General features: G+C 35.8%; 3 protein-coding genes across 5 annotated transcripts in view; 2 read left to right on the top strand and 1 right to left on the bottom strand.

Moving 5' to 3' along the window:
* The first annotated feature begins 4,525 nt into the window (after window positions 1-4,525).
* On the top strand, window positions 4,526-5,889 carry LOC123311744 (protein stunted-like). Of its 3 annotated transcripts, XM_044895825.1 has the most exons (4): window positions 4,526-4,663; window positions 4,720-4,850; window positions 4,927-4,960; window positions 5,779-5,889. In XM_044895825.1, exons 1-3 carry the CDS (start codon window positions 4,635-4,637, stop codon window positions 4,938-4,940), a joined length of 174 nt encoding a protein of 57 aa, XP_044751760.1. In that variant the 5' UTR covers window positions 4,526-4,634; the 3' UTR covers window positions 4,941-4,960; window positions 5,779-5,889. The 3 variants fall into 3 exon arrangements, with proteins under 3 accessions (XP_044751760.1, XP_044751753.1, XP_044751770.1); XM_044895818.1 differs by lacking the exon at window positions 4,927-4,960; XM_044895835.1 differs by lacking the exons at window positions 4,927-4,960; window positions 5,779-5,889 and having other exon boundaries at window positions 4,720-4,858.
* On the bottom strand, window positions 5,832-9,645 carry LOC123311699 (diphosphomevalonate decarboxylase). The gene is made up of 8 exons (XM_044895769.1): window positions 9,604-9,645; window positions 9,103-9,182; window positions 8,974-9,044; window positions 8,250-8,364; window positions 7,972-8,189; window positions 6,907-7,302; window positions 6,197-6,358; window positions 5,832-6,143 (listed from the first exon to the last, which is right to left on the bottom strand). The coding sequence occupies exons 2-8, from the start codon at window positions 9,161-9,163 to the stop codon at window positions 6,000-6,002; spliced, it is 1,167 nt and encodes a 388-aa protein (XP_044751704.1). The 5' UTR covers window positions 9,164-9,182; window positions 9,604-9,645; the 3' UTR covers window positions 5,832-5,999.
* Window positions 9,646-9,810: 165 nt separating this feature from the next.
* The window catches only part of LOC123311682 (xenotropic and polytropic retrovirus receptor 1-like), a 30,534-nt gene continuing 12,388 nt past the window's right edge, over window positions 9,811-27,956 (top strand). The window contains exons 1-3 of the mRNA XM_044895754.1: window positions 9,811-10,263; window positions 25,372-25,764; window positions 27,104-27,365. Of these exons, the coding sequence (XP_044751689.1) occupies window positions 10,195-10,263; window positions 25,372-25,764; window positions 27,104-27,365 (724 nt within the window). The 5' untranslated portion in view covers window positions 9,811-10,194. The remainder of the gene's footprint in view (window positions 10,264-25,371; window positions 25,765-27,103; window positions 27,366-27,956) is intronic.

Genomic DNA, 27,956 nt, shown 5'->3' with positions numbered 1-27,956 from the left:
AACCTAAAGCTGCATTCGCAATCAATTCGAGAGTTGGCACGAAATTTACCATTCGCACTAAACTTCGGACAAAATACTCAAAAACTCAAATGAATTAAACATGTAACAGATCAAAACATAAGCATCATCCATAGCCGGCACGAAATTCCTTGCCGAAGTGATAGTTTGCAGCTTGCAATAAATTTTGCCCATTTTCGTGCTAGACTCGAATTTCATTATGGATGGTTACATAGAACGCCATCTGCTAAGCTTCTATGCCGAAGTGTATTTCCGCCCGCGATTTGATTCTGAATGCAGCTCAGTTTGTCTATGATGCAGTTTTACCATATAATCTTTGTGGACGATTAGTCATTAACAAACTTGGTATCAAAAACAGAAAGAGCTTTCCGCAAATAACTGCTGTATTTGCTGGCCATAGTTTCGATCTTATTTGATCTCATTAGTTCATCACAACACCTCGATCATCAAATCATCAGTGCTTGTCATTTAACAAGTCGCGACCATTAGCCCCACCATTGGCGCGGCGACTGACGTTCACTTTCATGATATTTGAACACCAATCTACCCCCAAATTAATTTCATGCGGTATCGAATCATTAAAAAAAATAGTAGGTACGCTACCTCCCCTACTACACCGTGCCTGTACTGGGATAGAACCAGAGCGACAAACTCTGGTCTCTGGAACCATGTTCTATTTCCTCGGTCCTGCCAACGCTTCTTTATGGAAGCGAAAGCTGGACGCCCTACAGGCGACATATTAAACAGCTTGAACATATGCAACAACGTCATCTAAGACAAATAATTCACATCAGAAGGTTCCACAAAGTTTAGAATGCAGATGTCTTGCAACGCGCGAGTTGTATAATAATTGAGACTCAAATAACGAGGGCCAGACTCAGATGAGCGGCCACATTCCGAGGATGCAAGACACAAGACTCGTCAAACTAGCTCTGTATAGCGAATTCATAGAGGGAGTTCCGAAACCAGGAGGCCAGTATAAGCGTTTTAAGGATATACTACATCAATCCCTGAAATCAGTTAATGCCAATCATAACTGGGAACAACTAGCGCATAAAGTAAGTCAATCGGTGTGTTCTGTGAACTAGCGTTAGACAGGTCACAGTGGAGGTCTTTGGTATAAGTTATACAAAGATTATAGAGTAGTCTATAATCTTTGAAGTTATAATGGAGACTCGAGAAGGATACAGCGGCGACCAGATCAGGTTGGTAACTCAGGTATAAGCACAGTACAGACATCATGGTAAGGTCGCAAAACACTAGAATAATGTCTCGTCCTGACCGACCGCAATGTGATCACTAATCAGCTACTCGCCCATCAAGTAGCATATCCTAGTAGCTAGGCAAAAGTACTCGGTAGGTGTGATTAGTCCTTCAGAAAGTTTTAGAATGGATCATGTTGTTTTTGCTTTACAAAGTCGTGGGTAAAATGAGGCCACCCTGGCGGACGCGCTATGCCAAGAGTAGACTCTCGATAACTCGAGGATAAAGAAGATAGAGATAGAGCTGGGATAGAGAGCTATAACATTTATCGGATGAGGCAGCCTTACTTTTCGGCTGAACATTATACTGGATGGAGTTTCCTTGGTAGATTCTTGAACCGAAGATCTATATGCCATGGTGAATAGATGTAAATATTCATCCCAGTCCTGCTAGCTTCCACCCATTTTGTGAAATAGCCCATCGCTACCAAAATGTACTTGTTTGTAAAATTTTCGGTAAAGGGGCTAGCGATGTCGATAGCTACTCGTTCCATGGGGGATCCCACGTTATATTGCTTCATCGGTGCTTTTCCTTTACCATAAGGTCCGTTAGCAGCAGCACAAACCATCTTCTACACCAATCTTTAACGTCTTTCTTACAATTTAGCCAATAAAATCGCTGCCTGACTTTTTCCAACGTCTTAGTTATCCCGAAATGTCCACCTGAAGTACCATTATGTAGTCTGGTCAGAATGTCCGTCACACGGATCTTCGGCACAATCAACTGAAGTCTCTGCTCAGTTCCATCTTCATTTTCCCAACAACGTTTCAGAAGACCTCCATCAATCATTAACGTTTCCCATCGTACCCAATACGACTTTATATTTTGGCTCAGTCTGGATACTTCTTCCCAAGTAGGTCGTTTACCGCTCTTCTTCCAACAGAGGATTACTATCAAATCGTTATCTTCCTCTTGTGCTATTTGAATTTCTTCAGTCGTCTTCGATTGCGGTGGTCCGCCTTAACTATCCTTTCTTCCAGGCGCGAACAATGGCTAGAATTCTGGGGACACCCAATAGTTTTGGTCGAGTCAGTGTCTACCACAGCGACTCGTTTTAGTTTCCCAGCTGTAGCTCTTTCAAATTCTGGACGATTTCGCTTGAAATGCCTCCTTTTGTTGCAGTTCCAGCACACAGCATCCTTTTTCCTAGCAAGCGATATTCTGCGGACTTCTTCTCTGACAACCTCCTCAATAGATCGGTCTGTTTCTTGCTCTTGTCTTACTCGAAGGTGTCGTCTATGCGACGCTTGCTTCGCTGTAAGAACTTCGTAAACAGGCTTGTTGACTCTCCAGAATCGTTTGCAGAGTGATGAGTGCCTCTCCTCGTAGAGCTATTATTATTGCCGTGGCTTTTTCGTTGTCGTTTCAATTGTTCGTCAGGGCAGCAGCTTCAAACTGTTTTTGATATGTCGACCAGGGTATTTTTCCATCAAAAGTTGGAGGCTTGATCTTCATTCTACTACCTTCGCCGTCATTTTCCGCTTTCGCTGTGCTGTAGGGTGTTGAAGCCAGAATATCTGTTCTGTTTGACATTCTTTTCAATTAATCTATCAATTTGGAATGATGTTCAGTGTTATTCCTGCCATTTCTTCAAATTTTCCATTAACGTCATCATAAACTTTGTCAAACTTTTCATCAACTCTTTCATAAACTTTGTCAAACTTTTCATCAACTCTTGCATAAACTTCCTGAAATTTTCCGTTCACTATATCAAACTTCTCGTCTACTTTATCAAATTTTTCTTTTATGGTTCGCAGTTTCCTATCCAATTTATCTGTAAGTTGACTTATCACATCATTACAATTTTCCTTAATCTGGTCCATTTTCTCATTCAATTTTCGATAATTTTCTTACATTTGTTCATTCAGCTTACAAGAGTTCTCGTCCATTTTCTCATTCAATTTTCGAGAATTTTCTTCCATTCTTTCGTTCATCTTACTCAAAAAGTACATTACCGTTTAAGACTCGGCCATCGCGTTCTGTAGTCTTGTGGTCACTGTGGCATGAACTCCAAATATCCGAAAATATGTACCTATTTAATTCGAGCGATGTTGAACCTCACACCTGACACCAATGTAACGCTTTCTTCGCTCGATTAAAACGTCCAACTGATTAAAATTAATTATTTACACTTACACTATGTCACTACTATTTATTTACACTCGTATTTATTTCCACTAGTCCGTCGCTTGCACTGTGAACTACAACTGTAACTGTATTGAAATGTACTGTGCTACCAAAGAGTAACCAACTGGTTGGTGCTACCTGCTCCTCCGCAGGGCTTATATAGGCGCCGGAAACATTCCCGTGCCATTCGCGATCCTTCTGGAAGGAAGCGGCCGCGATTCTTCTGGAAGGAAACGGCCGCCAGGGCCGCACTAGTTACACTATAATAACATACCTACTCCTCTGCCACATGTCTCTTATTTGCCTGGCTGCCCTGTCTATTATGCCTGGTACTTACCGATCTAACTTTTGAATAGATTGTTGTCTTATGGCACCGCAAAGTTGAAAATTCCAGCAGGTTTTTCTTGTAAGTTCCACATCACCTTGTCAGGTCTGTTATGGCCATGGAGGTAAAAACCTCCATGGTTATGGCCAACACTTTGTCAAGTCAAATAAATAATAAATGTGTCATTTGTTACTGCTTAAGGGACATAATTAATGGTGATATGGCGGAAAATTCAGCAGACCATCCCTCAGACTATGGACTATGGAGTACCCTCCATACCTCAGCATATCAAAAATAGTGTAGGTACCACCTTTCCCATGCTGTCATGACGATTTAGGTTTTTGGTGCCTGCTATGACTCAGCAACCAGATGAAAGGTTCTGCAGTTCTGCACCGATTCTTCCGCTTCACCGCGTCGTTACACAGTTTCCATTTTGTCGAGCCTATCTGTTGTTTCAGGATGTGTTTCATGGAACTGCCTGTTGGGTTGGCACTACCTGATCCTATATCGCAAATAGCGTCCCCTTTTTGTTTGTGTCAGATAGGTTCATTAAAAAAAAAAATTGAGGCAGGTTTGATAGGAACAAACTAGGCGCATCAGATCAGCTGACAAAATAATCAGTATCATTAGAAAAAAAACAAATAGGGGTCTGCATGCAGCTGAAGAAAATTCTTTAAGGAATATGGATTTTGAATACACATTTTTTGGTGTTCGGAGAAAACAGGGCTAGGTAGGCTTGTAGGCTAGTGTACGCCACTGTCGCTTAGTGGTCTGTGGTCTGTGACTGTCAGCAATTTTCACATCATACATATTTATTTATTGTTCTGTGTCTCTCATCTCAGGCTACTAATTTACGTAATAGTGTATATTTTTTCTTATTTGAAAATTCATCTTTGCTAAAATGGTTGCGTGGAGAGCTGCTGGTCTCAAGTAAGTGCAATTCATTTGATACCTTATTGAAACTACAGTATTTGTCTTCACTGCAGCTACATCAACTACTCGAATATTGCTGCTAGGATTTTGAGGCAATCCCTAAAAGCCGACTTGCGAGCAGATGCAGCTAAAAGGGATTCTTCCACGGTGAAAATAACTAAATGGGCTGATGGAAAGCCAATAAGTAAGTAGAAGTAAAGTTCATCCCATTGATAATATATTCGGCTGTTACTCCAAAAATCATTGATTTATTTTCTCAGATGCTAGAGAATAAAGTCCATGAAGTTACGACTTGTAAGTCTGAGAGTGATTTTTCTCAAAGTGTGTCTGAATTTTCACTAAAAAATGTTGAAGTGACGAGTTATTTTGTATTCCTACTAACTAATGAGGTTTATTGTTCGACTAATTTTTTGTGTATCAAAAGCATCTAATTACATTTTGGAAGTGCAATAGAATATTGAAGATGAATTCATATTGCATATCCTGTACGATCCTTATCATGAGTTTATGTAACATTCTTTACAACTGTTATATAAATAGAAAAGGTCTTGTTATGTCAAAATATCGTATAATCTCACCACAAATTGAGTATACTCATATAAATAATTATTCTTTTTCTATCCAGGTTTGTGTCACAAATTGGTGAAATTTAAAGTTGTTTGATGTGGTCTTCATACTTGAATAACAGGTTTTCAAAATTAACTATTCTTCTGATTCAATTGCATTTTAATACTCCGATGTAATAAAACTGATATTCTAGGTTATGTTTATACCAGGGCTGAAGGACCTCAGGTCGATGGCCATTAAAATAAACTTTTTCTCTCTTTTCTCTGTTTATACCAAATATTCATAACTGAAGAAAATTGATTATATTTCTGACAATAAAAAAATTTATTTATTTTAATATTAACAATCAAAGCCAAGGATACCAGAAAATGTGCAAGAGGAGTACAAATTTCACATTCGATGTGAATCTTGGTATATTCAATCTAGAGTTCACCGAGTCTGAAATTCATATTCACTTGTATGTAGTATTTTGTTACTGCAGTTTCAATGTTTGATTTATGTTCAAATGATTTCATTAGTAAATGATAATATTTCTTCTATTGCAGAAAATGTTGAACCAAGCAACTGAGGATATGGAAGTTGATATAAATAATTAATATTAAGTAGTAAAAGTTTATTATAAATCATTTCAGTTCACCAATAAAAGATAAAAATATTTCGTTCAATAAATAATACACTTCACCAAAAAATAGATTTTTGTTGATGAAAAATAAATATCAACATGTTGAAAAAGCCTCAACCAGTGCAAAGAGTTGTACTTTTGACTTTAATGCTTTGGCATTCCTGATTCAGTCAAGAGATGTTCCTCAGATTTTTCTAGAACTCTAGGACCTCGACCAACCTTTGTATAAATTATATACTTCAGCTTTCCCTCTGTTTGTTGGAAATTACTTACAGATGAAATTAATTTCTGTGAAGAAGAGGAAAGACAGTTAGGTATTCCAGCATTGATGTAAGACTTACTTCGTCAGGTGTTGTGATGGAAATATCAATACCTTTGAAATAATTAGACATGATTGTGGGTTTTGGAGGAAATACATAATTAATCATTTCTACAACCTCGGAAACGTTCTCCTCCAATAAATACAGACAAGCATTCGGACCGGCATCAAATGTATAAGCCACCTATAATAAAATTATAACAAAGTAACATGGAATTGTGGTTACACTCTGGGTATTTCAATCCATTTTATATAGTATATATTATTGTAGCAACTTGGAAAAATCTGTATATTGTACAAAAGGGTGGTAGGTTAGATACATTATTATTAGGTTGATCTATGGTCTAGCCCATAGAATAGGAGAGTTTGGAACTACTATGGGGTGCATGATAGGTGAGGGGCAGGCATTGATGAGATTGGAGCAGCTGCAGTGAACTCAATAAAAAATATTTATTAAGTTTACTGAACAGGTGTGCTTGGACTTTTTATGTATTATTGTGAATCTTCATGAAAAAAATACCGAGGTGAACTAAATTGTTAGTGAGGATTTTGGATGTGCTCTACCACTGACCTTCCAGAAAGGTTCCATCCATTCAAAGAGAACCACTTGTCGCAGAATTCAGGATTAGAAGAGTAAGAAGCCGCGAATTCAAAATTTATCGAACATGAAAAACTCTTTTTGAACTTATTCTTTTAATTAATTACCAAAATCGGTTGTTTCTTCCCTCTCACCTTAATTTCTCCCTTGAATTGGTTATAATGATGAACTAACTCTATAATAGTCCTAGAAGTATCGTTCAAGTAGAAACATGGTGGATATGTGTCCAAGCAGACACTGTGAAATTGGTTGGAATCTTGCATTGTCAATTGCGCAAACTTTTGAAAATTTTTGTTTTTAATAGCGTCAACCATGTCTTCTATTCTCTGGGGGACAATTTTTGCTGCCCTGTACTGAAGAAATTCAGAGGTTTCAACACTTGTCTTCATCCCTGAAGTGGAACTATAAGTTTTCTTCTGATCATCAACCACAAGGATTAACACTCTCATTTCAGGCCAATGAGTTTCAGGGGCCACCTGTTCTGCCACCGAATCAGACCCTTCATATGTTTCTCCTTTGTACCATCTAACCTTCAGTAAAAAAATATTGACAAAATTAATGTTTAGATTACTGCCATCCAAGTCATATCGATATAAGAAATTCGGTCATTTTTCAGAATTAAAATGATGTACATATATAAAAATATTAATTGTTTTTTGTCAATTTGCAAAAACTGTCAAGTATTCAATTCAATCTCTAGTTGAAAAACTTTGCCATTGGCTGAGAATATACATCTATAAAATAAGGTGAAGAAATAATTTTTCCTTTTCAAAGTGATAAAATTTATCACAGTATTAATTGTATTGAACATTAATTATTATGATGACGAATTAGCGGAGAACAGACAATTATTGAATCCTGAAAAAAGTACCTCTCCAGGCGGGACTCGAACCAACGACCTCTAATTGCCGTTCAAGTGCTCTACCACTGAGCTACCAGACGGACAAAGAGAACCATTAGTCACTCAATTCAGTGAAAGTAGAGTTAGAAGCGACATCTATTTACAGTGGATTTGATGAGATATTCTATAAATAGTAAAGGAACATTTGATTTCAATGATTGTCTACATCCAAGTTCTCGGAGTTAAATAATTGACCGCCAACTTCATCATTTAAATAAACTACAGACATAAAACTCTTCCTAATTAATTACTCCGTATGTATATATGTTTATCTATGGAATGAAATTGTAGATCATACCCAACCTCCAAATACACTTCTACAGGCACTTCCAGAACCAATCCTGGCTATAGATGAAATATTTGTTTTTATTTCGTAAATTTGAGATAATGCATACACTAGACAGGCGTAACCAGCAGCAGAAGATGCTAAACCTGCAGCTGTTGGAAAATTGTTTTCAGAGCAAATGTTTAGATGCCATTTCAAGCATTCCAAATTAGAATTAGCTCTTTTCTTCACTAAAAATAATTTTCAAAATGTATTATCTCTGGAAAAATTTATGGATGTTCCATATTTACTTTCTTTCAAACAATTTTGCAATCTCCTATTATCTGTTGGTTGCAATTCTCCATTCAACCAGAATTTAGTTTCTTTAAAATCAGGTGAAGCAATTATTGTTGTTTTAGCACACATCTATAAATGTTATGAACATTATTACAATTAAACTCCCTATATTCTGAAAATCTATCATAATTTTTGTAAAGAGAAAAAATATTCATGGTAATATTCAGAACAGTGACATATCAGCCACTAGGCCAATATAGACCATGGCCTAGGGGCAGCAAATTACAAAAGTATTTTATAAATGAAAAAGATAGTACCCATTTGTGAAAAACATAATGTTATATGAAGTATTCACTTCAAAGTGCATACATTTTCAAAAGCATTATTATTATAAGCTAAAAAATGAGCACTATTATATAGGGGCCAGAGGACATGCAGAAAAAAAAACTCGTAAAAGAAATAATTTTTTGCTTAGTTTAAATTCAACTTGCAGTAGTTGATGTACCAAAAAATCTACTTTTGATACACTTAATTGAATAAATTAACTCCTATCAAGATTACTTAATAGAAAGCAAATTTTCAATGGCATGTTCTTTTAGTATTTATTTGATTCAAAAGGCCTAGCATGGAAAACCAAGTAGGTAAGTCTGATCCATTGCCGATTCAGAATTAAATTAGTTTTGCATTGAATTGTTTCCTACTTCACAAGACTCCTAATAAAAAACTTCCTCTACTTACATGATCCAAACATAATGAAGCACTTATTGAATCATTTATTGGCAGTATAAGTTCATCATTCCTTTTACCCCCTAAAAATACGTATAATTACGTCAAAGCTTTTGGATATTTAAGTTTTTGGGAACTTACAATATTTGATTACAGCAATATTAACTGGTGCCTGGCATGTTACTATCTTTGCCTTATTCATTTCTTTTTTGTTTGAAATACTGCAGGGTAAGAAAACTTTCTTTTACTCATATAAATGTTTCATAAAATTAAAAGTTTGTACATAGTATAACTTATTGAGATTTTACATGCACTTGAAGAAGGTATATAGTTCGAAATTAGTTTTTTTTTAATTCAAACTTGCCTAAGATCAGGAATTGAACTAAGGAAACAAAATTTCACTTAAATGTATGTTTTGAATGAAGGATATCTTTTATGTTATTAATCTTAATTAAAGACAGTACAATAAAGTATTTTACGATCTAACCAATACTAGAGATATACTAGTTTAATTTCCATATAATTTTCAATTGACCTATAAAGAATTTATTTTCAATGCTTTCGGTTCATCAAGGGTATTTTTTATTGGATAATGATCACCACAATGGACTTTAAAATCTCAAACGAATTTGTTCTTCTTACATACTCACGTCCGAAATATTTTTTTTGTTTTCCTTGAAAATTCGAAAAACCAAATAAGTGAGGTTAAAATTTAAAATGATGACGTTCATATTTGGCAGATTTGATCTACTGATGATAGTTATTTATTATATCTACGATACCTATTGATAGTTTGAGAATTGCGTAGTTCTGAAATATAGAACATATGATTGCTTTGATATGAACTACATACAGGAGATACATGGAAAAACTGCTACAAAGGAAAATTCTAGTTCATTTTCATTAAGTACACGTGATTTATTCTGAAAGTTTTATTTATTTAACTGTTTCTTCGACGGTTTTTTTATAATACCTAATTTCATTTGCAGTTCTATTTTAAGTAAAAAGTTTAATGAATAAATATTGAACTAGTTTAGGTATTTGAGGTTCAATATCCATAAAGATAACTATAAACAAATAACAATAAATTTGCTCTTGTACAAAAGTAAACCGAGGAACAATTATAATTTATTGCAAATTTTCAATAATGTTTGTCAGCTGATAGTGGTATTTCAATTTGGGCAATTATTGTGCTTTGAACATTTATTTGTAAAAAATCATCTTGAAGAGAGGATGAAGTTTGCAGAGCATCTCAGTGCACATATAACCCCAGAATGGAGGAAGCAATATATAAATTACGAAGTGAGTAGGAATGAAAACAATATATTTTGATGTCTCCAACTCTGAAAATCTCGATGGTCATGAATTTTTCACTTCAAAGAATTAAAAATAGTGTATTTTTTATATTGAGAGATTATCGAGTTTTTTTTTTCAATAACTTGGAAACATTTTGGTGTAGAGTTTATGTGTGTACAAAATACAACTGTTATATACTCGGTTATATATGACTGTTCAATTCAGAACAGAATACATTATATTATTATACATTATATTCTAGACAAAAACTTAAAAACAGTTATTTTCTGCCTAAGGCTCACTTTCAAACTTCCAATTCTGATATATCAGTTACTCAGTTAACACCAAAGACATATAGATCGTTAACTTTTACTGCCTGCTAGTACTAACAAAAGTCATACATATTTAAGTGATTCATATGGTAACCGCAATTGAAATTGGGGAAATAAGTAAGCCTTTACATTAAACCTGCCTTAAAGTGGTTGGTGTAAGCAGGCATAATGTACTATTCAAATGGAATATTAAATTAAAATTGAATAAGCTTAATCGACCAGAAGCTGTATGATGTATGAAATTTTTCTCATCTATCATCTGATGAAATATGGTTTAGGGAACACACAGTATGATCAGTTGGAGTACCCTCTTGCATATCATACTTTTTTCAAAAATAATACCTGTGTCTCATATCAGTAGTTACCACCCAAAGACTAATTACATAAAAATTACTTTATTATTGTCCTTTGGATGAGTTGCCCAATAGTATTACCAAATTTTTTATTCTCATAAATTTTTGTCCATTTTTAAATGGAAAATTTACTCATATAATCCTTAATTTTTTAATCAAGGTCTATCTCCAATGATAATTCTTTGATGAATAATCTGATAAAGATTATATTGTTTATCAGAAAGTCTTCAAAACCGAATCAGGGTATTTGATAAACTACATACTTTATTCAGATAAAGAAAGATTGAAAGATTAAATACATATTATATGAAGTGTTTGATTAATATAATAATCTCTTTCTACCCTGGGGGTTAGTTGAAAAAATATGAATTTTTCTAATGGCTTTCATTGCAACAAGGACGGTTTTCAGTACTGCTAAGATAGCGCAATTTATTGTAAAATTGTGAAGCAATCAAATAGGTAGTAGATATCTTTTCTGACCCTGACAATTCTGACATTTGTTTGAGTCTGATTGAAGCAATTTGCATTACTCATTTTGAAAATTGTGTGAAAATATGAAGCAGATGGTACTTCAACCTTGAGAATAAATTTTTACATTTGAATGTAGAACACATTTAATTTTCAAAGAAATTGCATTTCATTTTTCGTTTATTTTTATATTCAGCGAGATATTCAGTCAATGATCTTGTATATCAATTCTTCCTATCATTGTTCTGGAACAATAGAAAACCGTATAGCAAAATTAATATGTTCGCTAAGTATTCAATTTGAACACTGATTTATTACTTCCAGCTCGTTCTAAATTAGTCTGGTAGAGGATCTGACCCCCTGCAGATGTTGAAATTCTTCATGAAATTCAGTCATTTCTGAAAATTTGATCTAACATTTTTACCATCCCTACAATCAGATTCAACTCATGCAGACGCTCGTTGTTCATGTCATAAACTATTATAATTTCCATTGCTCTTGCTGTTTTTCGTTGAAAAAATGAAATTACTCTCGAAATTAAAGATTAAAGAAAAACCGAGTCTCGGTTCGATAAACAGAACCACTATATTCCCATTTTCGCCTGCGAAATCTGGTATATCGAAAATTCGATTCATAGCAACAACACCGCTAGAATACAATATAATGGCTCTAGAACCGCCCATTTCTTAAACAACTCTGAAATAAAACAATTAAAACAAGGCTGCGTGTTATCGCCTTTACTGTTCAATATTTTCCCAATAGCTGCCTCGATAATTGCTGACATAAGTATGCCTTTAAGAGGTGTTGGAATAGGATTCAGATTTGATGGAGGCCTATTTAACCTGAAGCTCCTCAGAGCAAAAACCCGTACAAAGTTCATCACGGAACTTCAATAAGCAGACGACTGCGCACTTATCGACAGCAGCCCAGAGGATCTACAGATAATGTTAGACACCTATAAACATATATACGAAGCTTTAGGCCTTAGACTCAATACCAAAATCCTGGTAAGTCCTCCAGAAAGCCTTTAAATAGATATCAGCCTAGAGAATGAAACTCTAGAACAGGTCGAGCCGTTGAAATACTTGGGAAGTTTCATAAATACTAGGGCTAACCTGGACACGGAAATACACCATCAATTCACCATCACGGGTATTCTGGAAGCTAAAAGACAGAATGTTTCAAAATCATGATCTCAATCCGAATCTCTGAATCTCAAGACCAAGACAGCTGTTTACAAATCAGTGGTCCTGCCAACGCTTCTTTACGGAAGCCAAAGCTGGACTCCTTACAGGCGACACATTAAATAGATATCAGCCTAGAGAATGAAACTCTAGAACAAGTCGAGCCGTTGAAATACTTGGGAAGTTTCATAAATACTAGGGCTAACCTGGACACGGAAATACACCATCAATTCACCATCACGGGTATTCTGGAAGCTAAAAGACAGAATGTTTCAAAATCATGATCTCAATCCGAATCTCTGAATCTCAAGACCAAGACAGCTGTTTACAAATCAGTGGTCCTGCCAACGCTTCTTTACGGAAGCCAAAGCTGGACTCCTTACAGGCGACACATTAAACAGTTTGAACAAACGCAACAACGTCATCTAAGACAAATAATGCACATCAGATGGTCTTCTTCTTCTTCTTCTTCTACGTGCGGTGCCCCACCGGGCTGAACTGAGGCCTCGTGACCCATTGTTCGTCCGCTTGTAGTTGGAGAGACTTAAACTCTGTGGCATGCTGACAAAAATGCCACAAGTCGACAGAGAGGTGTCCCTCTCACCATAGGAGTTGTGGGTGTTCTGTTTCCTAGATGTGTCATCCTTAAGTCCTCAAGGTTGATACAGAAGAACAGAATGTGTTCAACCGTTTCCTCCGTGCTCCTGCACCAGTGGCACAGGGAACAGCTAGTCAGTCTCATTCTATTTAAGTGTTTGTTAAACAAATGGCCAGTCATTGCTCCAGTCACTAGACTCAGTTGTTTCCTCTCAAGAGCTAAGAGTTTTTTGACCTCAGGCACAGAGGATGGTCTCTCAATGAGAAGCCTCGACTGTCTGAGACCACCACTCATGCTCCATCCAGAGGAAAATTTCCTGTCCAGCCAACTATTAAAGAAGTTCTTGATAGATGTACGACAGCGCCCGTCCCGGACCTACAAAAGCTGAGCGGGCTCCCTGCTTTGCAAGTTTGTCTGCCTTCTCGTTCCCCGGAAGTCCTGCGTGAGCCGGGCACCAGATAACTTTTCACAATGTTATCAGAGCCTAGCTCCCGCAGAGTCTCTCTGCATTCCTTAACTAGGTGTGAGTTAACCCTTTCCACAGAAAGGGATTTCAGGGTTCCCTGACTGTCACAACAAATATAGATGTGTTTTCCGGAGTACAGTTCCGCTTGCACTATGGAACAGTCCTTCCCTAGGGAGATGGATAGATTGAAACGAGGTCCCACAATTCCCACTCCAGTCCCTGTGGGCATCACAGAGCCATCGGTGAACCAAGTGGGACCTTCGGGCTCAAGAAGCCTGTTTGATGTAGACCATAGGTCTCTGTCAGGGACAATTACCCTGTAGGCGCGGTCCCCTCTATGGAGAAGGGATGCGTTGGCATCCCTCACCATCTTGAGAGCCCTCGCATGCCCCCTGAATAGTACACACACACACACATCAGATGGTTCCACAAAGTTTCAAATGCAGAAGTCTTGCAGCGCGCGAGTTGTATAACAATTGAGACTCAAGTAACGAGGGACCAACAGATGGAGCAGCCACATCCTGAGGATGCAAGACACAAGACTCCCCAAAATAACTCCGTATGGCGAATTCACAGAGGGAGCCCGGAAACCAGGAGGCCAGTATAAGCGGTTTATGGATACAGTACATCAATCCCTAAAATCAGTTAATGCTAATCATAACTGAGAACAACTAGCGTTAGACAGGTCACAGTGGACGTCTTTGGTATACAGTTATAATGGAGACTCGAGAAGGATACAGCGGCGCACAGAGCTGGTTGGTGACTATCCATGCCCGGAGTGTGGAAAGATCTGTAGGTCACGATTGGGTCTCTTCAGTCACAGGAGGGCACAAAGTCGCAATTAGCCCTAAGGAATTATAAGTCTGTTCGCACCGTTTTTTTTTTGTAGGTTTATTCCCGGTAATAACGGTATACAGCAATGAATGAATGAATCAAAGATTGGATTGAAGACAAACGAAAGCACTCAATGCAATATCATCAGCACCGGAGCTTCATATCTAACCAAGATCATCAATTAAATTATTAATTCTAAATCTGATCTGATCTGAAAAACTCCTCCAGACCAGTATTCTCGTGTTCTGCTTATAGCGGATCTTTGAGCGATTAAGTCTTGGAAGACTAAATTGCTACTTATAGAACTACTATTAGTTATTGAAAAAAAGCACACTAGATTTATTCTATCGATTTAAACAGAATCAGGAAAGAGAATAGTTCTCTCTACTCTATGGGGTACTTCTCCAAGGAAGTGTGCCAAATACTAGGAAGACTTTCCACGCACAAAATTATATTTTCTGTATCACACATCACAATAATTTCAACAAGTCTTCACACCTCATGGTGTGATGTTGCACGACCTTGCTTGTACATTTGATGTAAATTTATAATCGCGTTTTGTATTGGTAAAACTAGTGCAGTGAAAGTGCATATTTTGATGTCACTACAATCATTCCATTTTCTCAAAAACCATTATTTTTGGCAAGAAATTACAAAAGAACCCATTTGTTCAAAAAATGTGGCTATTAAAAATTCATTTTTTAATATTGTAATATGAATAAGGAAAAAAGTTTCTTGCGAAAGAAATTTTAAGGATGCCCTTTACTACCTCTTGCAAATATATGCCATATTTATGTGAATTACCTTGAATTTTAAGGTATGAATATTATACCTTGGACGCTAATTATGAATATGGAAAAGGAACCAGCTGTACAGATTTCTATATTATACAATACGGTCTAACGAAAAGTCGATTTTCCGGCTTTAAAAAAAAAAAGTGGAAAAACGCTCGGACCCGCCAATTTTCGATTCAAGGGGGAATAACTTTTCCGCTCTTTGCATCCCGTAACAGCAACCCCCCAACGGGGTTGAGGACAACCCTTGTATTTTGAATAGATATAAAGGGGTTGTGGTACTTCATTTTGAAGATCTATTCGCGTACTAGCGCGTAATTTCCCTTCTTAATTTCCATCGATAACGAAATGACAGGTAAAATAATGGAAGAATACTTACTTTTGGGATTTGTGTATTGAATGGGCACCATTTACATCTATGCAGTAATATAAGTTTTGCTGAAAACGTTTACGTACACTAAGCAAGATTTTTAGTGTAATTTGCCGGCATTCATTAATTATCCGAGTTCGCAAATCATCCGGTGTCTCAGGCTGCGTGGCGTAAATCTTGGATTTCAGATAACCCCTTAGAAAAAAGTCTAGTGGAGCCAGATCAGGGTGGCCACTTTTCCAAGCCAGGCGTGAGGAAAATTTCCATCAAAAGCCCGTTTGCAACAGCCGAAAATTCTCTAGAGAATTCACTCGTGCATTCATGCACCGTGAATTCTCTGAAGTTATATACGTGCTTTTGGTAGAATTCAATGTTCAGTTGCATACAAAATTATTTCCGCCGTTTTATCGCCAAAATTAGCATGTAGATAATTCTCCAGAGAATTTTCGGATGTTACAAACTGGCTTAAAAACTGACGCACCAGTTGAGCGAAATGAGGTGGTGCGCCATCTTGTTGGAAAATGATCGTTTGATGGTCTTTTGCATTTTCCAATAGTTTCACGAGGGCAGAATAAATAGCGTTTCCCAATAGATATAAATAAGTTTGGCCAGTGAAATTATTGGGTATAAAAAAGGGCGATTATGTGATTTCAATCAATACCCGACCTAACATTTAATTTTTGGGGAAGCTGAGTAAGTGTGGTGTATTTAACTTCACTTCTATAATTTTATATTATATTTCGTATTGGAATATTGAGGAACTATATCCAGTTACGACAACAGCTCGGAAAGAAGTGTTTTATTAAAATTCATATGTACAGTAACAAATGATGCGATTCTGCGCATAAACTTAAAATTAAATACATTACAGTAAGCACTTCACGAAATAATAATAATAATAAAGGGCTTTTATTTTGTACTCTATGAATACAATAATGAGGCGAAGTTTAGCCTATAGCTATTCTACTTAACCTCTTTCTTGGATTGGATGATCTTGAATTTTCATCTGACCAATACCGACAGTTATGACGGTTTACAATGCCGTGAAAAACTCGTCCGAAAAACAGTTATCGAACATGTAGTCTTGATTACTGTCAATCATTTCACTGACCGCTACTCAGAACTGGAGTCGACGATCGGGATCATCCTCATTCAGTTCCTGAACCAATCGTATCTTATAAGGATTTATGTTGTTTGAGGATTCTTATGATTGTTGTTCATGAAACACCAGATACATTTTCCTAGTACTAAAGGTCGGATCCATTGCTACATGACCTAAGACAGCAACGTCCCTCGCTTCGTCTCTTTCGTGCGCCCTCTTTTTTTCCGACTGAAATAGTAGCTTCGAATTTTGCAACCAGTTGCACAACGTAAGCAGCGGATACATTTTTTCCAGGATGTCGTTCGTTGAATAAAGCCGCTGTTGTTCGCGCAGAGTCGTTATTTCTAAAAAATTATTTTATTATTTCCACCCTTTCTTCTGCGGAATACTCCATTTCAATTATGCTACAAATTTACAATCGCTTCGACACACTTGTAACGTTCTTAAAATTTCACGACGGACTAAGGTAAATCAAAAACATGGTCCCTCGATTTTTTTGGACAAAAAATCAATAACATAACTAATTAATACTTTTGAAATGTGTCTGATATGAACAATATTCCTGAGATGAATTCCACATGGCCTTTTTCACTATTTTCGCTATTAGGTATTTCGAAGCAAAATTTTAGGGTCAGATGGTACACCCTAATTATTATCACAACACCCCTTATCCCTTCAAAAAAAGGGGTTGTGCTCACCCCCATTAGGGGATTGAACGGGGATGAAAAAAGCTGAAAAGTTTTTCCCCCTCGAATCAGAAATTGACGGTTTCGAGCGATTTTCCACATTTTCATTTTAAAGACAGAAAATCGAGGTGTTAAGTTTTCGTCGGAACACCCTGTATGTTATATTAATTCTCTGCACTTACTAGTAAATGAAATAGATGTCTACAAATTCCTGTCCTATCAGGAAATATTGTACTAATTCCTGCTACTTAAGTATTACTGAAAGGTCGTATTATAAGCTTATCGGTCTATCGAGTAAATTCCTCGAGATTCTGAATCGATTATAAATACCTACTCGATCCTTGTTAATAGTGCATTTCGATTAGTGAAATTTTTGCTCGTTCAGAAAGATAATGGCAGATAATCTGGATTATTTGTTTTGTAATCTTTTCCGTTTCAATTATCACCTCATTATTCATATGAGGTGCTGTATCGTTTGTTCGCCTTATAACTTATCCTTCACTTTACCTAAGTGACTTGAAAAAAAAACACCCAATAATAGCTGAGCTAATAATTTTTGGTGTACCTATTTCTTAGGCTCATGTCATGTTCATAAAGCTTGATCGTGGAACCAAGCATGATTCACAGATCTATATGGATTTGTTTTCAATTGAAAATTCACTTTCGAAAATCTAGAATTATTGCATATCTTGTAGATACCCGACAAAACACTATGGCAACGCATTTTTCAAAATTCTATTTGTATACTCTATTCACTTTTATTTTAGCACTCGGTTGGCTATGGAAATTTGACACATTTCACTCTGTATAGTACGAAAATGTGGGGTTATGAAGCTTGTCAAAACATTTTTGGGTTTTAAATCAACGCTATGTTGCCCGTTCTACGTAAAAGTTTCTGATATTACGTATTTCATCACAATGTCGAATATCTTCGGAAAATATGTGACGAATATAATTGAAGTTCATACAAACTGATTGAAGGCATACCAAATCCAGTTATTCGCATGGAAAATACAAGAGATCAGTATAATATCATAATATGCACTAGCTTGAGGAGAGTTAATGTTGGTTATCTTCTTTGGCTAAAGTTTGAACACGTTACATCAGTTGTAGATTTCAAAAATATTAACCCGAAGATGAAATGCATATGATGCAATGGTTGGGAATGGGTATCTCCTGAAGGAATAAACAGATAATTACAAGAATGTTAAATTCTTCAAAAAAATCATCTTGCATCAATATAATTAAAAGGAATTAAAGGAAGTTTCAAGTCAAGATGAACTTCACATCAACAAAAATTTCACATCAATAAACAATCAACAGGACAACTGGCGCGTAGGTATTTGTGGCTGTTCATCTTATTACATTGATATAATAATAATAATTAGGTATTTATTGGTACTTTAAGACAATTACAATGTATAGGAAAAGTCAAATGAAAAATAGAAAAATCAATTTTCGCGAACTTATTCTACGAGGACATTCATCGAAAATCCTGTTGTAAACTTTTCGCATTAATTCACCCAAACATAAAATTCTCAAATGCCACCACTTTTTTGGGTCTCCCAATAGAAGTACATTTTTTGTCATCCTCTTCATTCACAATCTTTCTGATTGTGGAAATATTCAGCTGAAATATAAGTCGTTTAGATTCAGATGAAACATTATATAAATTCCCTTACATTGAATATGTTCGCTACACAGAGAAAACTATTTTGTTGAATCCAGATTTTTAGTTTCTTTGGTTTTCATTTTCTTCATGTAAGAAAAATTAATTTCAATGAAAATAACTTCTGTTGGATTGATAAAATAACGTTCTTTGAAGTAAGACTCTGTTTTCTTTGAAACAGTTTTGAAAATTTTTGTAGATTGGAAGATATAAATCGTTGTTTCAATTCGAGTATGTTTTGAAATTTTGAACTACCAAAGATCTTGATTGCAATATTCATTTCTTTGGAAGAAAAGAATCAACAGTCGTCTTCAAACTATTGCATGTCGTTTCCAAATAAATTATTGCTTTGTAAGTGGTACGCTTAAATGATCAAACAGAGTTTATTTATTCTTTGGTTTAATACCTCATTTCATTTCGCCCAGTTGAGTAAGTTATTGAATCAAAGAAATATTAGACATATGGGTACCGCATTCATATACTGTTTTATTCAATATTTTTCTCTTTTTTACTCAAAACTTGATATAACGACCATGTGATCAAGTGACACCAACAACAGTAGGTACGTGATTTATAATAAAATTTCTATTACCTATGTAATTAGGCATAATGTTCTGGTTTGCAGAACGTCGCAGTAACGAACCCAAATTACTAGATACTTCTGCAGCATTGCCATTCTTCTTCAATGGTAATAGTATTTATATACTTTTCTGATTATTCATTTTATTACGTTGCCTATGAAGTAGGTATATTTCAATTTGTTCCCGTGAGTTTTTTCATTGGTGATTTATTTTAAATCTCGATGATGAACAAATTTTTTTTTTTTAACAACGAATCTCAGTCTTGTCTAGTCAAATATTGACTTGTTAAAGTTACTAGTCTTTTGAACTTCCAATAATCATATATGATCATTGTTGAATAATAATTAGAATTATATTTCTAATTATTTCTATATTATTCTTTCGGTAGAGGACTAAAAATGTGACCAAAAACTATCGATATAATAATCAATTTTAGTATCAATACTGTAGAAGCAGGTGATCTTATTTCCTGTCAATTATGATAATGAACTAACTGCGTATGCCACGAAAATTTTATTTTTCAATTCATCCCATAATATGTCCCCCTTTACAATAAGGGGGACTTATCCACCTTCAAAAGAGAAGAAATAATCACAGGCTCAGGTAAAGTTGAAGGAAGTAATACTTTGAACTAAATAAAATTCTAAGAGATAATAACCATAAGCAATTAATTTTCTACTATAGTAGAAAATTTTCTACTATAGTAGAAAATTAATTGCTTATGGTTATTATCTCTTAGAATTTTATTTAGTTCAAAGTATTACCGAATATCGCCCTTTTCTAGATGCCATTTATTATAAATAAAGGTATTCTATTCCATTTCACTCAACTTGTCTGACAACACTGCTCTGCTATGCTGAACGCGCACGCGTGTGTTCAACGTCAGCCATATTCTTGTTCTTTGCTCAGCCTGTCAGCCATGCCATGAGCCAAAGCGTCGACGCCATCGCATTACTTTCCCGCTTGAAGTAGCGTGAGCCTGCGTGAACCGTGAATGTGGAATTCTTGTAGTCACAGTGATGGATTTGAGTGAGTTTCTACAGAGCTGTGGAATTGGTCATCTAACTGATCATTTCAGAGGTGAGTTTTAATATGATGGATTAGAATTATCCCTGTTATAGCGTAACTCATTTATAGGATATTTTTTCATTCCGTATTATAAAAGCTCCTGGTAGAATGAAAAACTTCGTTGCATAGGTACAGTATTCATCAAATTACATCAGATATAGTTTTGCAAAATAATAGAATCAATTAATGAAAATTTATTCATGACTACCTAATAATTGTTCAACTTTGTTTTATAGAACAAAATATCGACTCGTTGGATTTATTGTCTGACCTGACACCAGAATTGATAAAGGACTTAGTTGTGAACGTTGGCGATCATCTCAAGTTTTTGAGAGGTTCGAAAAATTTACAGATCGTACAGGTAAGATTATTAATTCTATCTGTGATTTTTGGTTAACGATCATTTTTATTTCAGAATGTTTTTTTCAATTCAACTATAGATCATTGTATGAATATGATATTCATAAAGAGTTTAATTGTTCTGTTGAATATTTGTGCTTACACTGAATAAATGAATTTCTTGATGCGAAGTATATTATTTTACTTTCAGCCCATTTTTTTTCAGGAGAATTGTTGAGGTCCAAAAATATTCTATTTGCCTCAAAAAAATTCGTTTCTATTAGGAATAAATTTATATTTGTTACAAATAGATTTTTATTTGAAAGTCAATCATTTTTCCAACAGGATAAACAAAACATTTTTGCTAAAAGTTTAAATGATTTCAAAAAAATTTTCCAAAAATTATTTATTTCAATCAAATTATATAAGTTCTTCAAGGTAAATCAATATGCCTTCAATTCAAGTAAGTATAATTTTATACTAAAATTCGAAGTGCTTTGGAACGAGTTCACTTTCTTTCATTCGAATAATCATAAACTCTGATTGAGACCTCATTTCATTACAGTAAAAATTACTATTTTTGAGTTGAAAAATATTTTATTTGAATTAACACATCATGATCAGTAAAACGAAATCAAAATACTTTTATTAAACTATTTTTTATTTGAATTGAACTGTATAGAGTCTTGATTCGATTTCCTCGAAATTCAAACCAAAAAAACATTTTTTTACTTTGAAAACAGTAGATCCTAAAGTGTAATCGTACTTCGATTGAATTAATAAAATATTTCTTTGATAAAGTCAAAGAAATCGCATTCTTCATATAACAAACATGTTTGTTTCGGTCTATTGAAAGCTCTAATTTATTCAGTTCAAGTAATTTTTTGTTGTTACAAAGAAATGATTTTCTCTGTGTACCGTCTGACGTATTGTGGATTTTAGAATATCAGGGTATAACTATTTGAATGAGCGAACCCGAATACTAAATAGCACTTCCTGAAATCCTGTCTCTTTTTTTCAATCACTTTCGGCATTTTTGTAATAAAAATTGATATTAGTTGTGGCAACGGCGTTATGCCATTAACGACATTTCATGAGTGGCAACCTTACTCTGTTCTAGTTACAAAAACTTGAGAAAATTATTTCATAGCAAACCGACTGCTAAAATAAATGTGAATGGAGTATACCTTTCGGTTGCCTTAGTAATTAAACAATCTATGGAATTGTGCTGGACGTCAAACCTAAGTAAGTATTGAAAATTTATAGCGTTTTCAATTGGTAAAACTAGTGTTGCACAGGATCACATCATCAAATATGAATTAGGAAATCTTGAAATTCTCACTCTGTTTTTATAATATTCACTCCATGCGCACAAGTTTTGCTAATGAAATTTAGTATTACAGTGAATTCCATTGGTAGAACTAGCTTCAGATCCTTCGGTTTGGAACGATTCTAGAGGCATAAAAATATGCACTCGCATAACTCAATATCTTCTTCTGTTCTAGATTCATAATGGAGAATCGGAAATATATAATATTCTAAAATTGATTATAGCTTCTTCATTTTACGAACGATTCCCATGCGGAATTCTTCAATGTTATCGCCTATACTTCAATATACAACTTTCAACTTTTTTTTCTTATCACAGCCATATTGATTTTTTCCATTGAAGAATGAATACAATTTATGTGAAACTTTTTTTTTTCATATAAAATATATTGAAAAAGCCATATGAAGAATGAAACTGTTTGAATTATTGAAAGATATTGTAGTTTTTTCGTTTTTGATGGATTATTTTCAAACAGTGAATGACCCCATGTACCGTATAATTCGGTGGTGATGCCGAAAAAGAACCACGAGCATTCAGTATGAAACGTCGACAAAAGGTAGTTACGGGCTTGAGTCGAAGATACGATAAACGTTCGATCATGGTGGGTTCATCGGAGATGGCTATTAACATTAAAGCGGAAATCGGCTTAGCTTCGCTCTTCACTTGTTATTTATTCCTTTTTCTTCTTCCACATATTGTAGTTTTTAGGCCAGTGTATTTCAACTTCTTCTCAGATATTGAAGACCAGGAGTCAATCCATGTCTTTGGAGGTTTTCCGAATAGGCGTCGTGTTGGTGATATACGATTTCTAGCGATTTTTGATAGCCTTCCTCCAGCCATTAGCGATAATTCCAGGCTCGTCTGCGTTTATGTCCCCACCTGATAATGTCTTCTACCTCACATTTTATCCTCCTTTTCGAAAATCGAGGAAATGATCCATTCGCTTTGCATGGTCTTGCTGAACAGGATCTGGACAGAAAGGTATTTTTCAACCAAATCCTGGATGAACACAATCGCAGATAACACAATGTATGCACTTTTTGGAAAGCCACCTCCTGGTAAGGCATCGTCAGGTTCCGCAGAATATGCAATGGAGAATTACTCAGCAAGCAGTTTAGCAGACTCTTCATCTCACGAATACATATTTCTACATTCTGTTCACTGTTACCTTAAAATTCACGGTAGAATGAACCAATTTGAATATTTTCTTCTTGTCGTTCTTGAATTTTACAATCCCTCTCGCTTCTTCTTCTCAAAAATCCCTGCCACACTGCCTTTTTTTTATGGATCATATTGCGGATGCTGTTCATCCAAGGTTTGGAAGGGTTCCGTAGAGCAATGGTCGCATTAAGCAGATGGAGCGCAAAGCGCTTCTGCTACCCATCGGTAGCTGTAGCGGTCGGGAACATGTTGAACGTTCACTGACAAGCCGAGATAGGATAAGGCAGTCCAACGAGCTGTCACGATCAGCTGATTGGTTGAGAAGTCTGTAGGAAAGACGTAAACAAACAGATTTTTTAAGTTTCGTTAACCTTGTGCTGGTTAAGTCAGTTTTTTTTTTTGAAGAACATAACCTAGAATTTTGACGACTTACTTTGTTGCTCTAGTATATTTCCTATAACTTCTTGAACTACCTTCTATATTTCTTACCATCAATTTCCATTTCATTTTCTTCAACAAACTCAAACTCGTACATCTTCCACACTAAATAACAACTACTCAGTTCAAGTCCGCTACCACTAGCTAGCACAAATCAAATCCGCTCACAAAAGGGGCTTCCGCTCCAGAACGTGTTGAGAATATAGCGCATATGTCCCCGAACGTTTCCGCTAACGTTTGGTAACAGTTGCGCAACTGTTACCAAACGCTAGCGTAAACGTTCGGTGACATATGCGCTACATTCTCAACACGTTCTGGAGCGGACGCCACTTTTGGGAGCGGATTTGATTTGTGCTAGGTAGCGGTAGCGGAAAGGAGCGAAAGTTGGACTTGAACTGAGTAGGTAGTTGTTATTTAGTGTGGAAGATGCACGAGCTTGAGTTTGTTGAGGAAAATGAAATGAAAATTGATGGAAGGTAATAAAGAAGGATGTTAAATAAGTTATAGGAAATATACTAGAGCAACAAAGTAATTCGTCAGAATTCTAGGTTATGTTTTTCACAAAAAAAAACTGACTTAACCAGCACAAGGTTAACGAAACTTGAAAAATCCGTTTGTTTACGTCTTTTCTTACAGACTTCTCAATTAATCAGCTGATAGTGACAGCTCGTTGGACTGCCTTATCCTATCTCGGCTTGCCAGCGAACGTTCAACATGTTCCCGACCGCTACCGCTACCGATGGGTAGCAGAAGCGTTTTGCGCTCCGTCCGCTGAATGCGACCAATGTTAGTATCGAACATTCTGGTGTTAAGAATATCTAGAAACCTCTTCCAGAGGTTTCCAACGCAGGACCCCCCAACTGCGCATCTCAGCTTACAGTGTCTCATATTGTTTTAGTTGGTTGAAATCAGTTTTGACATTTGGTCATTTAGCTAGAATTTAGAAGACTATCGAATCGATTTGTTAACTTGACCGTCTAGATCTCCCGATATTCTACCCATAGACCACGTCAGGGACATTATGGAAAGAAGATTACTCTGTCTACCCCATCCTCCACAGACTCTAGTGACATGAGGTACAAGATGCCTAGGATAAAATAGTTCAAGAGAATACTAGTAGAATACTAGTAGTATTCCCCGACGCATAATGAATGTTTTCCTTTTTCCCTACTGTTGGATTCTTCTAAAATTTTGATCGATTACTCACTTCCCCCTATTTTTTCTTTCTAAGAAACTTATGTACAAAAAATTCTCGAAAAAATACTTCTAGTGAATTCATAAAAACTGGGTATTATGTTTCCTATTTCTCTCAGTCTAATTATTATCCTTTTTATTTTGCAGGAAATGAAAGCCCTACTATACATGGCGGTAGAAGGCGCACCATCGCAAGAAAGCGTAGAGCAAGAATACATAACAAGACACTTCGCTAACTTCGATGAACATTTCTTCCTCTACTGTGATAAGGAGTTGAAAAAAATCAATACTTTTTATTCCGAAAAACTGGCCGAGGCCACAAGAAAATTCGCCACGCTCCAGGCAGAATTGAAGGCCGCCACCTCTGATGTTCTCCACAGGAAAAGAAGGGAATCCACGGTGAAAAAACCGATATCTGCAAGAAAATTGCAAGAGCTCAAATTCGCCTTCAGTGAATTCTACCTAAGTTTGATTCTTTTACAGAACTATCAAACTCTCAACCATACAGGTTTCAGAAAGATTCTGAAAAAACACGATAAGGTAAGCTTGCCGTTGTTCCAACTAAAACGTTACTATATGCCTAGTTGTTCCAATCGTATTCTGAATAGTGTATTATTTTTTAAACGAGTATATTATAATGGCTTTTATTCATGCGGAAGACGTCAAGTCAAGTCGATTTTGTTTAATCACCTCGCACTCGCACAATATGCTAGAATAGAGCATTACCCTTTTTTCAGAGCCCGCTGCTTCTCGCTAGCTGTTGAGTTTTCCTAGGCTGTGACCACAGGCATCTCTATATGCCTGTAGTTGTGACCATGCATGTTGACACGTAAATCACCGTTACTTATGGTAGTGCATAAGGTCACTTTCATTATTCAAGTTGGAAACTTAACTAGAGAAAAATATGATTTCATTTAGCCAGGCCGGAAAGAGCATCAAACCAAGATAGGAATACATGAGCTCTATACCTTTTCAACTTCAAATTGAGACTAATCACATTCAAATTGGGATTAAACAAATTCAAAATGAGTTGTTAAATAAATTTTTTTCCCCATATGGATTCTTATTTACTTCTGAACAATTCTCTCGAAATATGAAATGAAACTGAAAATGAGTTTTCTCGATATGAAATTGTTTAGTCCCATTTTGAATGTGTCTATTCCCAATTCGATTGTGTTTACCATTTTGAAGTTGCTTATTCTCATTTTGAATTTGTTTAATCTCAATTCGAATGTGATTAGTCTTAATTTGAAGTTGGAAAGGTGTAGTTTTTCAGTTCAGTAACTCTATAGGGATGAACATTTTTTTATACTGAAGGTACTGCTTGGGGCGGGTGTCCAAATACTGCATAATTGCTTTCAAACGATTCGATGGCTTCAGCCAAGTCCGGTCGAGGGCAGTTTGTTTTGTCTTCGATGCCGAAATAATTCTGTCCTGATGCTAAATTGCAGACGTCTTCTGACGGTGCTCATGGTAATTCAAATATCTATGGAACCTCGAAGACCTTGATTTACTATTGCAAGTGCAAATGCTGCCTTCTTACTATTTATCAAAGATAAACTCTTTCGGCCTTCTACTGGCATACTTTGTTGGCAACTCCATTGGGTGAAACTTGTCTTGGTATATGATTATATGAATGAAAATTCGATATTTAATTGCGTAATGGGCAAACTTGATAAAAGATATTCAACCATGGAGCAGAGGACGTTATAAGTTCATAGATTATTATTAAAATATTAAGATGATACTGAAAATATTCATCTTCGGAAAACATCAATAATACACTTTTGAAGAGCTGTTTATTTGAAGTGCTTCAACCAACTTTAAGCCAAATGATTTCTAGCAATTTTTCATTTAGATTTTTCCTTGGACATTTTAGCTTTTGAACAATGACTTGGGCACGAAGTGGCGAGAAGAACACGTGGAAACTTCGCACATATGTACAAACAAAGATATCGATAAACTTATAACTGACACGGAAGCCACAGTTACCAATGAACTCGAAGGTGGCGATAGACAAAAAGCTATGAAACGTCTGAGAGTACCTCCCCTCGGAGAGCAACAATCACCGTGGACAACGTTCAAAGTTGGACTCTTTTCCGGATCTTTCATCGTTCTCTTAATAGCTGTTGTGTTGGCAGGTATTTGAAAATATATTTTATCACCTTTATTCTCAGCTTTATCCAAATTTTGAAAAATATGGCTTTATCGAGAGTGGAGTGTTTTGTGTCAGTTACTTACTTCAGGAAAAACCTTGGATGTTTCGTGGATAATTTTAATTCACCTTAATAATGTTATATATACTTGTGAGACGAACATATCTATCGATCGAAAACGGGTAATTTTTGGTAATCAATACTATTTACAATACGTCTCATCTGAAAAAACTGATAAAAAAAAGTCCAGAAAAAGGCCACCCGCCTCATGAAAATTATCCTCAGTGAATCAAAGCTGGGGTGCCAGCTATTCTTTTAAAAAGGGAAAAACAGCAGCCCACCCAGGTATCTATTAGTCGGGTTCAGAGTTGGGGATTATCTAAGGTGTTAGCGATAACTAATTAAAAACAGAGTTAATTATTTCTGATTACAATAAACCATACAAGAATAATCAAGTCAAGGAAACATACAACTCATGACCAAGCTCAAAAATGAGAAAACATAAATCAAACAAGGAAATTACCACGGTGGCCGGTAAATCAAAATTAATATAGTGAAATATATACATGCTTCAAA

This window comes from Coccinella septempunctata, chromosome 1 (genome assembly GCF_907165205.1).
Source record: "Coccinella septempunctata chromosome 1, icCocSept1.1, whole genome shotgun sequence".
Classification (NCBI taxonomy): Eukaryota; Metazoa; Arthropoda; class Insecta; order Coleoptera; family Coccinellidae; genus Coccinella; species Coccinella septempunctata.
Note: the sequence above shows the minus strand (reverse complement) of the source record. Positions and strands in the feature narration are given on the sequence as shown.